The sequence below is a fragment of the Etheostoma spectabile genome, chromosome 3 (genome assembly GCF_008692095.1).
Source record: "Etheostoma spectabile isolate EspeVRDwgs_2016 chromosome 3, UIUC_Espe_1.0, whole genome shotgun sequence".
NCBI classification, from domain to species: Eukaryota; Metazoa; Chordata; class Actinopteri; order Perciformes; family Percidae; genus Etheostoma; species Etheostoma spectabile.
The window spans coordinates 2,598,161-2,612,004 of NC_045735.1; the positions used below are offsets into that span (position 1 = coordinate 2,598,161).

A 13,844-nucleotide genomic window follows, 5' to 3' on the forward strand; every position below is an offset into this window, starting at 1 on the left:
GTGTGTGTGTGTGTGTGTCTGTCTTTCTGTCTGTGTGCACACACCAGGTCTTGGTGAGTGAGGACTCGGACGGAGAGGGAGTGGTGGCTCACTTCCCAGCCCATGACAAACCCATATCCTGCATGCAATTCAACCCCAGTGGTAAGACACACTCGTACATGCACACACTCACGCACGCACACATTTTTTGAGAATGTGCTAGAGCTCTCTAAGCAAGTTTGGAAGACAGGAAGCAGGAAAGGGATTACACTTTGATTCAAGTGTAACATGGTGTGTGTTTGGCTCACATGAGACCTCATCTTGTCTTTTTGGCCTAGACCAGCAAACTCACCCACATGTATTCATACTGTATTATACACAACAAATGTGTTCAGCCTGAGTTTCCCCAATGCATGCCTTTACCAACCTTTAAAGGTCCCATGACATGGTGCTCTTGGGATGCTTTCAAATAGGCCTTAGTGGTCCCCTAATACCATAACTGAAGTCTCTTTCCCAAAATTCTGCCTTGGTGCAGAATTACAGCCACTAGAGCCAGTCCCACAATGAGCTTTCCTTATTATGTGCCATTTCTGAGTCTGTAGCTTTTAAGGAGGAGAGAGAGGGGGCAAGGTGGAGGCTGGGTGTGTGGCCTTGTCCAACTGCCACTTTTCTTGTTTGAAATCCATGATGTCTCGCTCTTATGGGTGGGCCACATTCTCTGGGTGGGCAAAGCAGATAAAGGGGAGGTAACCTGGTCCCTTATGACCTTACAAGGGGCAAGATTCCAGATTGCCCCTTCTGAGCTTTAATTTTCTCAAAGGCAGAGCAGGATACCCAGGGCTTGGTTTACACCTATAGCCATTTATAGCAACTGGGGGACCCTAGGCAGACTGGGGGAACTCATGTTAAAAACTATTAAAAAAATATTGAAATATGTTAAATATTAAAAAATGGGCAACACAAACAGGGCAGGCATTGTGTCACAGTACATGGGTGACATATGCATCATAGTTTGATATCTCCATTGTTAGTCTACACCAAACCTGAATCAGTATAACAAATCAATTACATTTGTGGTTAATGGGACAGCCCCCCAGTGCTGATGTACTGTGGGGACTGCAAGTCAAAGTCAAAGTCAAAAGGCAGTAGATGTATTGATTTTAGAGGGGCTTTAGTTAGGACCAGCTTTAAATGTAGAGCTCAGACTCTAGCCAATTCTACAGTGTCTACAGAGTAGTCCAGTCCACGTATGCACTTTCAAATGCTTTGAAAACATACAGTATAATTTGTTGCTTTAGGATTTAGCTTTTTGTGTCTTTATTCAAGCTAATAAATGTTTGACTTCTTGCTGTAGCCCTATAATGAAAGTGCCACTTTTATTAGTTTTTTATATTAATGGTCATATCAATTAAAATTAAACAAATTAAAAAATGCAGCAGGGGCATACAACCAGTCTGATGGTATTTAAAAAGTATCTCCACCACATGGGGGCCTGTATGCCACGTTGTGTTCACCTTACTATGTGGCATTTACACAACTTAGTTGATGTATGTTATTTTGTTTTTTAGGCTAAGCTTTCTGGTCAACATTTCTGGTGAACATTTCTGACAGTGACCAGTGGAGGTAGTGACATGTAGTAAAGCACGTATGACAGCCGGAGAAAATTCTTGTTCCACATCGACCTCCCACACCTTTTATTTATTTATTTATGACGGTGCTGGTCATCAATGCTGGTACCTGTACACAGACTGGCAAAATAGTTACAACAGTCATTAACTATATAATACATACACATTTGTTCTTGTATAATTTTTTGGGGGGTTTTCTGATTATTATAGTGACAGTGTATAGACAGGTAAGAAATGCCCATATTGGCTCTGATCCAATACTTCCTGATCAGGACATCCATAGTTTTTAGGTTTTTTGTTCTTTTACCCATTTCTACAGTTTCTGTTTAACAGGGGTCTGTGTCCTTGAGACAGCTGACCAAATGTAAGATATTCACATTTTAAACTTTGTGCTGATGTACTCTATGAGTGCATTATTCAATGTCCATGTGCATCAGCTTCCATGTGCATATTTTACTCTCCCTTCATATACTTTAGTCTGGCATCGCCTTTTCCCACTCATCTCTGAGCAGTGCTGACCCCCACCTCAAACATAAAGGGACAGTAGATTTAAGTGTGAACAGGCTACCTCCTCAGACTGTGTGTAAGCTTGTCTATGATCCTTTTACTCCTATGGTGTGTGTATGTAAGTGTGTGTGAGTGTTCATGTATTTCACGCTGTGTGTGTTGTGCGTGCATGTGCAGTTAATAAAGAAGCTGCTGAGAGATGGCTCTCACCCCATGACCTCCAAGCCCCAAGAATTCTTCACTTACCTAGACTTATGACTAAACTCAGCAGCTCTGTCTGAGCAGGAACAGGAAGATATTGCAGACAGACAAGACACAGTTGTCTAGACCCCACCTATTCTCACCCTCATATTACCAAACCCCCTGCCCCCCCCAAGAAAAAAAGACTAGGTCAAAAACTAGTATGTGGCTGGACTGTGTATGGTCAATGTGCTAAAGTGAGCTATGAAAAGACATAGAACTTGAGTAAATCAAGTTTACAAAGTAGATTTGAATAAAGCATTTAGTTTGTTGCAAACATGCCCACAAACCCATTAATAACCAGCAATTTAGATGGAAGCATGCAAGGTACAGTACAACGTCACTGGCAGTAACAGAAAAGCACATTTCTTAAATTATCCCAAATAAATGCAAAGCCTACTATAATTAAGAAATTGTTCATGAAACCAACCTTTGTATTAGTGTGTGAGTGTTGGCCCCTGTGTGTTGGTCTGGAGGTCTTTGGCCTTTTTTTTATTTAGGTCTCAATAGTTAATGGTGTCCGTTTATTTTGTTTTTTTTCTTTTGTTTTTCAAGGTTGATATTTGTTTGATGAGAGATGTCAGCTCCTATTGATTCATCTTTTTAAATTCACTATGCTATGCCAGGTTCCGGAGTTTATTTTCATATAAAAGTAGCATTTGTTGGTATTTGTAAGTGTTAACTCCCTTGAAGGCGGGTACTCTGTTGAAGTTTAAAACTTTTGGATCTGCCCAGAACCACTCTGGATCTGCCATAGCCACTCACTAACGTCTGGTTGCGACTTCGGCTTTGCCTTAGTCACCTCTTCACCACTAACAGAGCGAGCTGGAAAATCAAACTTTTCCCAAAACCCCGTGGGGAGGAGGGCCACAACATCATTGCCACCCACAAAACTCAGCAAAGATTGTTCTTGCTTGGATATTCTGGATATTCGGCAGCATTGCCACAATCGCATCTTTCTCCGCTGACATTACGGCTAGTGCACAACCTCAACGTCATCGTTCTCAGCCACTCCCTCTGTTCGCTGATTGGACTGGTAACAATTTGACCGGAGAAAACCCAAGAATATATCGCAAATCCACGCGTAGTACTGAAGGAAAATAAAAATTAAGCGTAAGTACGTAGGAGGGCGGAGCCAGACTAGTATTTGTCTGTACTTAAAAAAAAAAAAAAATCCTTTAACATCTAAGCCAGGTTTCTACAGAAAAGCACCCTTATCATGCATAAAACAGTAAACGTGGTAGTAAGTTTTAGTGTTCTGCTAAATGCTGAGTCAGCAAGCAATCAGAATCCCATGTGACGCGTTCCACTGAGCACCGTCAACTTCAAAGTTTCAAACACACTTTTAATCTTTATGACTCATTTTATGTGAGCCAAATCTTAAGGACTAATACATATTACAATTACAAACAAACACCGAAAGTGTAGCTAAAAATACAGATTTTCCCCTTTGTTCCATTGCAGTTAGGGCGTTTAATAAGTTTAGGACAAATTGAAGTGTAGAAACTCCTCTTTTCTACTGTTCCAATTGCAGGATTCCTTTCAGCAGTGTTTATTCTCTTATTCTTTTTAATTTCTCATCTGCCTGATGTGGATTGTCCCATAATTAGAGGCCTTTTGGATTTGATCAGAGCCCAAATCCTGAGTGACGGGTTCATTGGTCTGGCTCTAAGTGAAGTCTTTCAAAGAAGTTAGCGGAAGTGGCTTTTACTGAACTACCTTGCTGGCCCTACTGAGGCTCCCTTCACAGTGGTCGAGCTCAACATGGCAGAAACAAGAATGATAGACTTAGCAGGAAACAATGATATGGCTCAAACAGAGCCTGGAAAGCCATGAAGTTTTGGCTGGGAAGAGTTATGTAAGAAACCCCAGTGGCTTGTGTGTGTTGGAGGCTCTACAGAGGGCGGACCAGTGGCCGCCAGCTCTTGGTGTGGCGGCTGGCGCTCTGCGGCCCCTTCGGTGAATCTGTGGATCTATTCCTAGTGGTGTAATTAGAGGGAAGCAGATGAAGTGCAGTGGCGAAGCGCTCTCTTTAACAGCTGCAATGTGTGTGTGCTTGTTTTCTTTCACGTCTCGTCCTCTTCACTCGTCCTTAACAATCCTTGACTTGATTGTTAGGTACGATGCCAAGGTCAAAATACACTCATGTTATGATGGCAGAGATATTGTCCAACAACTTGTGCATTACTTTTGAGTGTGACTGGCACTATGGGGGAATGATTGATCCAGCAGCCATGCAAGTCACCACCCTCTGCACTTCATTCTTTCAAACCTCTTTCTTTACAGTCCTACTCAGTCTGATACGGATCAAGTGCTTTACATGCAGTGAAGTAGTATTCAGACCATTTACTTAGTAAAAGTATCAACACTACCCTGTAAACATATTCATACGTTTTAGTCCTGCATTTAAAACTTTACTTAATTAAAAATGATATAAATATTATCAGTTAACTATCACAGCTTAAGGTACTAATTAGGGAGAGCAGCTCATTTTGAAGGTTGAATAAAATAACATTAGATTGTATTATATTGTCATTATTATTATATTGTCATTACAGTACACAGTACACGTACCGAGACAACAAAATGCAGTTTAACATATAACCAGAAGTGCAAAAATCACTATCACAACACAATATTATTACAATTCTTTGGACAACGATACAGTATTTACTGATATAACAAAGTCTGCCACAGTATGATTTGTATTCAATTCAGGGGCCTGGGGCCAACACATGGTGACACGTTAGCCCATTTAACATAATCAGTTTCATTTATATATATTTACAAAAAGCAACTAAAATATGATTTGATAATGTAATTTCTAAGCTCTTTTAGACATTTAAATTAAAAACAAACAACTTTTTGATAAAAAGAATAATTATAAAGGGAATTTCAAAATAAAGGTCCATCTTAAAGATATTGATGTTTTCACTTTGTATCGATAATATTGGATCGTTGAGGATTGAATCGATATATCGTTACACCGCTAGGGACCAGTTTCCACACGGTGGACAGGAACAATAATGATAACTTAGAAATGTGGGCTTGGACAGCCTCTCTCAAAGACAACATGGTGTACTTGGATATTGTTGGGCATAGATGTTCCACACAACTGGAGCAAGCGGTTAAACTGAATTAGTCAGTTATCTTGCTGCCTGTACTTAGCCCATAAATCACTCAAATAAATTGTATTTAAACTGGATGCAGTATACTTCCACCCTTGTGCTGTCAAGAATCTCTTTCATTGCCTTTTTCTGTCTCATAAAACACTGCAGAATCAGAACTTTATTTTTGTGCAGTTGTTCAAATGTTCTGAATATGGAAGTTTTGAATACCCCATCAAAGCCAGAAGTAATGGCAGTTGAATCAAGACTGAATCTCTCCCCACACGGAACTGTCCCATAAACCGAATCCCTGGTTTAGTAACAGGACGGTCTAATGAATAGCCTGGACCGCTGTGCCTGACCATTGAGGCGGCCGTGCCGTGAAGGCAGTTCTCCATGGTGTAATAACTCTGTCTCTCCATCTTACTGATGTGTGAAAGAAACCAGGCCGTCGCCGAAAAACCCTGGACCCACACGCACATGTTGAACACGAGGGGAATTCCCACACACAAGCAGCTTTGCTCAGCCTCACATTTATAGCCACACATTTAGCATGGATTAAGCTGTGTCTTCAAACCAAGATAGTTATTAGCACTCACAGCCAGCTCTGATGTGATTTACAGCAGCTACTCTACAGGGCTCTCTGTCTCGCATCTTTCAGTATATTTTGACTGGGGATACAATGGGTTGGTCTTCCTATTCAGATTTTCTGTTAGACTATTGCAATGTTGGGAAATGTTTCTAACACTGGTAATACATTTTTAGTGATGTCTTTTGTTAAAAAAGTTGTCAGAGACACGGCTGGTACCTCAACTGTGTTTTACACGCAATGACGTTGTCAATGTCATAAGGGTCTGCAGAGCACTCTCTGAAGTAACTTCAGAAATGACTTTGATAACTTAAACAGAGAACAGAAACAGCAGTCCTTAAAGGTGTACTATGGCAGATCTCCCTAAAAACAAAACAATGTATAGAAAACTGCAAAAGTAATCCCCCTCAATCATCACTTACAGTATGACCCGCTAAAAGTGTGTGGCCGTGTCTGTATTTCCCGACCCTACCCTCCGCCTCTATTTTCTTCTTTCTGGGCATCATCCTTTTGGCACTGGTTGTGAAGACTAACTCTGTTTATATCAAAAAGACCACTAAACCTATGAAATGTTAGAGGTATCAGCTGCTCATGAAAAGGTGCAATTCAAAGCCACAACAAAGATATCACCACATGCACCCTGATCCAAGAGGTGATCATCTCCATCCAATGAGAGAGAGAAAGACTATATAAACAAATTTTCATAAAACAGCCACATTTTGAAGGCGATGCATGATGAAGGTGGATTGCTTACACTAGTTCAGTGTAACAAAGTAAAGAGGGGGCTTCGGGAAAACAATAATGTAAAATAAAGAATAGAATTCATATGGAAAAAAAGTAAGTGGTTACATGGCCAAAGCAAAGGAGAGTAATTGGGTTGGTCAGTGACCGTGACTCAGGGCCTGTGGAAAGCTTGGCTGAGAAGGACTCACCCCAGTTCCCCCTTGACCGACACTCAACAACACACCAGACACCTCAGCAGTGTGGAGTCATTCACAGCCCACACAGTGCGGTAACTTGCAGGCCATTTGTAACTTCTTTACGGTATGCGTGTAGGTGGGTGGCTCTTTGGGGAAGAGGTCAGTTGCTAAGTTTCTTGTTCTCATGAATTAAGTACTTTCGTTTGTACTGGCAGCAGTGAAGTACAAAAATGTGCAACCTAGACAAAAAAACGTTTAGTTTACAATTTAATCATTTTTTATTATATGCCATGGACAAATTCAAAACACCACAGCATTAAATATATTTACATATTTAGACTTAAAGTGTGAAATCTACCTTTGGCCCGCAAGGCTTGCAATGTTTATTACACAACACAATAAAAATCGTCTGGTCTGATTGCGGTCAGAGCGGCTCAATAGACTTCTCTTCTAAGCCAGTCCTTACAACGCGGTGTCCGCGTTGTTACAAAGTCTTGGAGGTGCACGGCTCGGCGCTCCGCAGACCCTCTGCGCACAGTCGCCCAGGCCGCAGTTGCGTCATATCCACACCGCCTCGGCCGCGCTGAACACAAGAAGCATGAAACATGTTTCAGCCTCTCTAAACCTCGGTGTCAACTAATTTTGAACAATGTCCAAGCCCTGCTTTGCCAGAGACAGACGGCATTTGTGGCCTGCAGCAATGCTGGACAGGGGTGGAGATTAACACGTCCACCCGGGTGTCAAGTTTCCATCACTGCCGATCGGAGCTGGAGCCGATAAATACCCGTGACTACTGCAGAGTTATTTGTACCGGGAATGAATGCCAAATGTAAGCTTTGCCACTAAAGACAAAAGCTAGATTTAAGTGGATGTTTGTAGTTTTTTTTAGCCAGTGGCAAAGAGGCTCAGTTTTTTTCTTTTAAGTAAATGGAAAGTCGGAGCACTGTACAATCTTAAATTTGACCAGTGGCTGTGAATGTTGAAAGGGATTTCATTCGTTAACATAACGGAACAGAACTCTGAAAAGTTTAAAAGAGACCGTGTAAATGCAAGGGGCTTACCTCTCCAGCCACACTGTCTGCCTGTTTGCTGAGAAAGGGGATTAAGTGCTGATCACAGTCCCAAATTCTTTATCAGGAGATTGTGAACAGGAGCAATTTGTTTAGGGGCTTTTTAAACATGACATCAAAAGGGGCCTGGTGTTGAAGTTGCTGCTGTGAGAACATCTTTGTACCATGTTGGAAAACCACAGACAACAAAGTAAAGGTTTTAGGATTCACTGGGAATTTGGATTAGTGGCAGTAAATTGGGGTGGCTTTTGCTGACGAACTCTTGCAGGTGAAGTAGGACCGGAGACATTTTCCTCCTCCTAATGCCGCTTCATCCTGTGTTATACCCACTGGATGGCCTTCTGACGTAGGACAAAATAAAAAACCTCTCTCACCTCTTTTAAACAAATCCAGCTGGAAGTGTGTAAATATGTAAATGCTCCATTAAAAAAAGAGAGTTAAGTAGTGTGTTTTCCACTTAAGGTGATGAAAGAACAAGCCTGGAGCTCTGCCTTCAGAACAGTCACGCTTTGTGCACTTGACCGCTACGGTGCCTGTCCCTTGTGTGTCGGCTCAACTTAAAAGCCAGGCAAGTTTTGCCATGTTAAAAAGAGCCGCCGTTCCAGCGTAGTAATGTTAAACTAATGGCAGCTTCTTAGTTAGGTGAGCCACACACACACACGCACACATACTTATTTTCATATCTATTAATATCTAAGTGCTTACAGGTGGTCTGCCTGTGAAGCGCGTAGAAAAACACAACCCTTGGTTTCAGCCTGGTGTACATCAAATGAACCGTAAGCACCTTTCCCCTCTTTTCCTCTGTTGTTTTCTCTGTTTTTTTGCAGCCTTTTCCCTCCCTCTGTGCCCCATTTCTTTCTGGCCCTTTTTCTTGCCTGTGTCCTTTCCTCACTCTGTAGAAGTACGAGTGGGTGATGTTCAGGGATTTAACAGAATCAGAGGAAGGTAGCAGTATGCCAAATGTAGTCACCGACCTTCTTCTGTAGCAACCGTGCCAATATTAAAGTTATTTTTCCGGACACAAACTGTATAATACCTGCTTAAACTAGGGCTGCAAATCCTGCCCCTTTCAAGTGTGTAAAGCTGTTATTGCAGAAAAAACTGCTTTGTAGATTCTGTTCTTTGCATTTTAAAATTCTGCTCACATTGCAGATAAGACAGACGGACTTTTAATTTGTGTAAACAAATCAAAAATTCTTCTTCAAGTAAGAATTAAAATTATACGTTTCTACGGAGCACCGAAAGGGACATGGAGGGAAAAAAACAAGAAAAACAAAAACATGTACCGCACTGGGGACAAATACTTTTTTTTCGTGACCTTGACTTTGTTTTGCGAGATCTCAAGTTTTATTTGCGAGATCTTGACTTTGACAAAAAAATAATTAATTAAAAAAAATATGTACTAGGACAAACACTTTTGCCAGATCTTGACTTTGACATGGAGAGTGGGGGGTGGGTTGTGGTTTGAGAGGATACGGCTACCTATTTGATCGCATGGACAGCTCTCAAATGCTCTAGTTTGACACTGACAATGAGCAGGAACAGCGAGACAGTACCCGGCATGCACAGCCAAAACTTTAATTTGATTGGTTGTTCATATTTTGTTTATAGTATCCTACACGTAAAAGTGTCTGTGCGTTAAGGTATAAATGTGATGATTTTGCCCCTCTTAATGTAATTGGATGTGTTGTCACCTTTGTGTAATGTACCTGGGAAGATAGGACATAGTGATTAAAGCAGGGCAGGCACAGATGAACAACCATATGTCGTACTTGTATTACGTTTATGATTTTATTTTATTTGACACGGGTTGATTGCGACGTACTTGTTGGACACTTTTGCTTTAAGGTATCCATGTTATGGATAAAAATTCAACCATTTTATGGTTACCAATTTTTGAAAACCATTTTTCACAAAGATCCATGTTGGTATCTGCGTTAGTATCTGTTACTATATCTGCCTAAAAAACTGTTGGTCAGGCACTTGCTAGTCTAGAAAGTCTGACGCAACATATAAACTGAGTGACACTACAACTTTTAATTAGAAAGCAGAAAGATAATAACACGTGCAAACCTGAAAGGACTCCAATGAAATTTAAAGTAAAACCAGTTTGTTGATAATTCCCAAAATAAATATGTAATTAGTTAGACTGCAGCCTCTCTGTTATATTAGAGGTGGTTGTCTTTGGCTTGTTGGCATCTGTCTAACCCTAATGCCTACCCTACTGCACAGTGGAAATAAAACTGCTCATATATTAGCGTGGTGTTCTGGTGGTGAGAGGATTTGCGGTGCGCTCTCCTCCCTCCTTCAATTAGCACTATAGCGATTAGCTGAATTTGCACTGGTTAAGAAGAGAACACATGCCTATTAATCTTTTACTTATGTAACATCAGAATATTTTATGGTTTGAAGGCCAAGCTGCTTAGGAAAGTTCTCAAAAAAAATTCTTGACATCAGCAATCAAAAGAAATTTTGTTTTAAACTTAAAAAGATAAAAATAGACGCAGATGGATTGGTGGGTGGAAGAGGTAGGTGGATATGGTTAGATAAATGATTGAGAATGGATCCTTTCTCCTGGTTCTAAGTACCCATGGCAACACTAACACTTTGGTTAACCGTGTTTATTAGAATGCATAGTGAATCTGTATTGTATATTCCCAGCATATGTGTTAGTACATACAGACACAAAGAGTTCTGTCCTCCCGCCCAAATTGGCAGCTCCGAAGACAAAGCTTCGTTCTACGATGGATACTCTTTCATTTGTTTGTTGGGCTCATTTGCTCTGAAGTTTATGCATCCTGGTAACAGTAAGTCCCCCAAGTACTCCATCTTGTAAGCTTTATGCCTTCCACATGGTTATAATTTGAGATTTTCCTGATTTTCAAAGCTTTTTTTGAGCCTAGTGTTGTTAATTTAAAAGTGGACTAGTTTTGTTGTGGCCTTTTGTGTTGCCAAGTAGGGAAATCACCGCCTTCTTTGTTGCTTTCTCCATTTCCATCTTTTCTCTCTCTCTCTCCCTCTCTCTCTCTCATTTTCTCTCCCTCTCCCTTTCTCTCTCCCTCCCTCCCTCCCTCTCCCCCCCATCCCATCTGCCTTTGTCAAGAATAAAGCTAGCCCAACCACTTTGTAAATGAAACATCCTCCTACTATTAATGGGATTGAGCAGATGTTTTCTGTTTGAATGGTCAGAGATGGGACAGTAAAGCCTTCAGCATAACAAAACAAAAAGATTTTTGGGAAAGAAAAAAACAGAAAGCAAAAGCAGATATTTATGGAAATGATTATATCACTTCCCATACGGACGCATGTCTCGCACACATGGCAAATTAGAGGTCATCCCTTCCAGTTTAGCGCACGTCTAAGTGCGTGTGCCAGCGATTTTGGTACTTAAACATCGTAAATAACACTGTAACCCCTGGGACGAGGTGTTATTAATAGGACGTGTCAAACCCTGCTCCGGCCAGCCTCTGGTTTCCCTGAAACCCTCTCTTTTCACCCGCCGAGCGGCTCAGCTACTTTTTAATTTGGCCATCCTGCGGGCTAACCGACTGACGCCTCTCGGCGAGGGCCTCTGTATTTCAACAAGGCCACAAAAGCCCCAGTCCTCGGGCGCTCGTGCTTACAAAGCTCTCCAGCTTTTCTGAGCTGTTACTTTTTTGGAGCCCAGACTCTACCATCAGCAGAAGAGAAACGCCGGCCCCTGCCAGAACACAGCAGCCAGGTCTCAGAAACCCAGGGGCCAGACACTCCAGCCACTAGGTGGGCGGGGCCCGACTGAAACAGAGAGAGGAGGAAGAAAGCAAGAAAGAGTGGGGGAGAGAGGGTTCGAGAGCGAGAGGAAGCTCCCAGATAAACAGACCGCAGCGCCTCAACTCCTAATCACCCTGCGCTTCCGTTTCCAGACTCTATAATTAGAAGGGCTCCATCCCTCTTTTCTCTGTATTCCCAGTTGACGCAAATGCTTCTTGTGGCTTGGCACCTCGTTTGGGGCGTGGGTTTTCAAGAGTTTACAGGCCTTGGGCCTTAGCTCTCTGGCTTTCTGGTTGCTCTGATACAGAATGAATTGCTAACCACTGTCTTAATGCACACTTCTCTTGGCTACTCTTCTACTTTCCTCCCTCCACCTATGATAATCTGCATGACCCCATCGCTCAGCCACTCAGTACCTCCCTCATTCCACCTCTTCATCATCTTTAAATATAACCGTTCTTCAGTCATACACACTTCTTAAAAAAAAAAAAAAAAAAAAAACTTTCAACTCTGAATGAATGTGCAAAATTTTGTAGCACACTTGGCTTTTTTTTTCCAGGGAGGGAGTGTTTTCCATCTTCCTCGCACGTGTTGCTGAATCCTTTTAATCTCATGCCATTCCCTCCTCTTTTCACATTTGACATGCCACCCAATAAAGCCCGGCCACTAATTAAAACCTACTGCAGCCTTCACATAAAGGATTCCATGGGGAAAAAGCTCAGAGGAAAATTACTAATTACTTAAATATCATTTATGTCTGGGAGTCATCATAAAGACAGAGCCTTGGACATTTTATTGAAATCTTACACCGTATCGGTGATACGTTTCTAACATTTTGAGTTATTGTCCAATCTACGGTTTCGTTTGTAACATCACAAAAGTCTTCTGGATGTTTTTTTTGGTTTGCGCTTGAAAAGCGGAGCAGCGTTTTCCTAACCGAACCAGTTTAGATCTGGGTTTGTTCTGGTGTGGTTTGTTGAGCATGTTTGTTTATGGGTGAGGCCTTAATTTCTGGAGTTTGATGGGCTTCAATAAAACGCACCAAATGAATGGGCCTGTCAGTGGGGTTCAGTGTGGATGATCTCAGTGTACACACACACACCACACCCACACACACACCACAAACACCCACACACCACACACACACACACCACCACCACCACACACCCACACACACACACCACAAACACCACATGACCATGCACGGATGTATGAATACATAGTTTTTCTCTTTTACAGACACCATCATCTTGTCTGTCCTGTGAGACACACGACTCAGCCCTGCTTTTAACCAGACCGAGCTATCATGCAGTGACTGCGTCATTTTATGACAACAAACGATAGCTGGCTTTGCTTTAATGGGCTGGCTTGTTTGTTTTAAATGCACAGTAATTCTGTCATGCCGTCTAGCATGTGTCCTGTACAGTTGGTAATGTTTGCTCCCTTTGTGTGAGCCGCTGGAATGAAATACAGTTTTGTATCGGTTTACCAGTGGCAGTGTTTAAACACACACAAAGCACAATTTAGAGTGTCTTTAGAGAGCATCTGGTCAACTTTGAAAGGAACATAAAGGTAGAGATTTTTGTTTTCTCTAAGCTTAACATAATAATATTAAAAAAAAAAAAAAAAAAAAAGATTTGGAAGAAAGAAGACTGGGAGCAGATATTGACAGATATGTTTTAAATTGACATTAAGGAATCGTCACTTACAATTTTGTACGTGGGTCTTAAAGGACAAAACTGTAAGGGATCGTGCACTGAATTCCTACTATTCCCACTAGGGGAGCCAGCCTACTGCTGTAAACGGATAGTCACTATTCAGTGCTGCTAAATCTTACACATCTTTTCAAAAGTTTTTATCTCAAGTAGTCTGTGACAGCATTCTGGATTGGGAGAAAAACATGCTCTGGTTTATTGGCATTTCTTTGAACCAATCCCAGTAATCCTGGGCAGAGCCATGGTGCCGCTGCTGCCTCAGGAAGGAAATTATTTTTGGTGGAACGTGTAGGTTTAAAGGTTGTTTTAGTCGTGCAACAGAAAATTCAGATTGGACAG

The 13,844-nt window shown here is 41.6% G+C and overlaps 1 protein-coding gene and 1 long non-coding RNA gene across 3 annotated transcripts in view; one reads left to right on the top strand and one right to left on the bottom strand.

Annotated features, from left to right (window-relative positions):
- Window positions 1-13,844, top strand: part of bcas3 (BCAS3 microtubule associated cell migration factor) — a 312,552-nt gene that overhangs the window by 42,468 nt on the left and 256,240 nt on the right. For both annotated transcript variants that reach the window (XM_032508209.1, XM_032508217.1), the window contains exon 13: window positions 48-141. In XM_032508209.1, the coding sequence (XP_032364100.1) occupies window positions 48-141 (94 nt within the window). The remainder of the gene's footprint in view (window positions 1-47; window positions 142-13,844) is intronic.
- Window positions 13,620-13,844, bottom strand: part of LOC116678247 (uncharacterized) — a 6,164-nt gene continuing 5,939 nt past the window's right edge. Inside the window, exon 3 of the long non-coding RNA XR_004329205.1 lies at window positions 13,620-13,844. This exon is cut by the window's right edge and continues 1,269 nt beyond it. This is a non-coding gene — a long non-coding RNA (uncharacterized LOC116678247).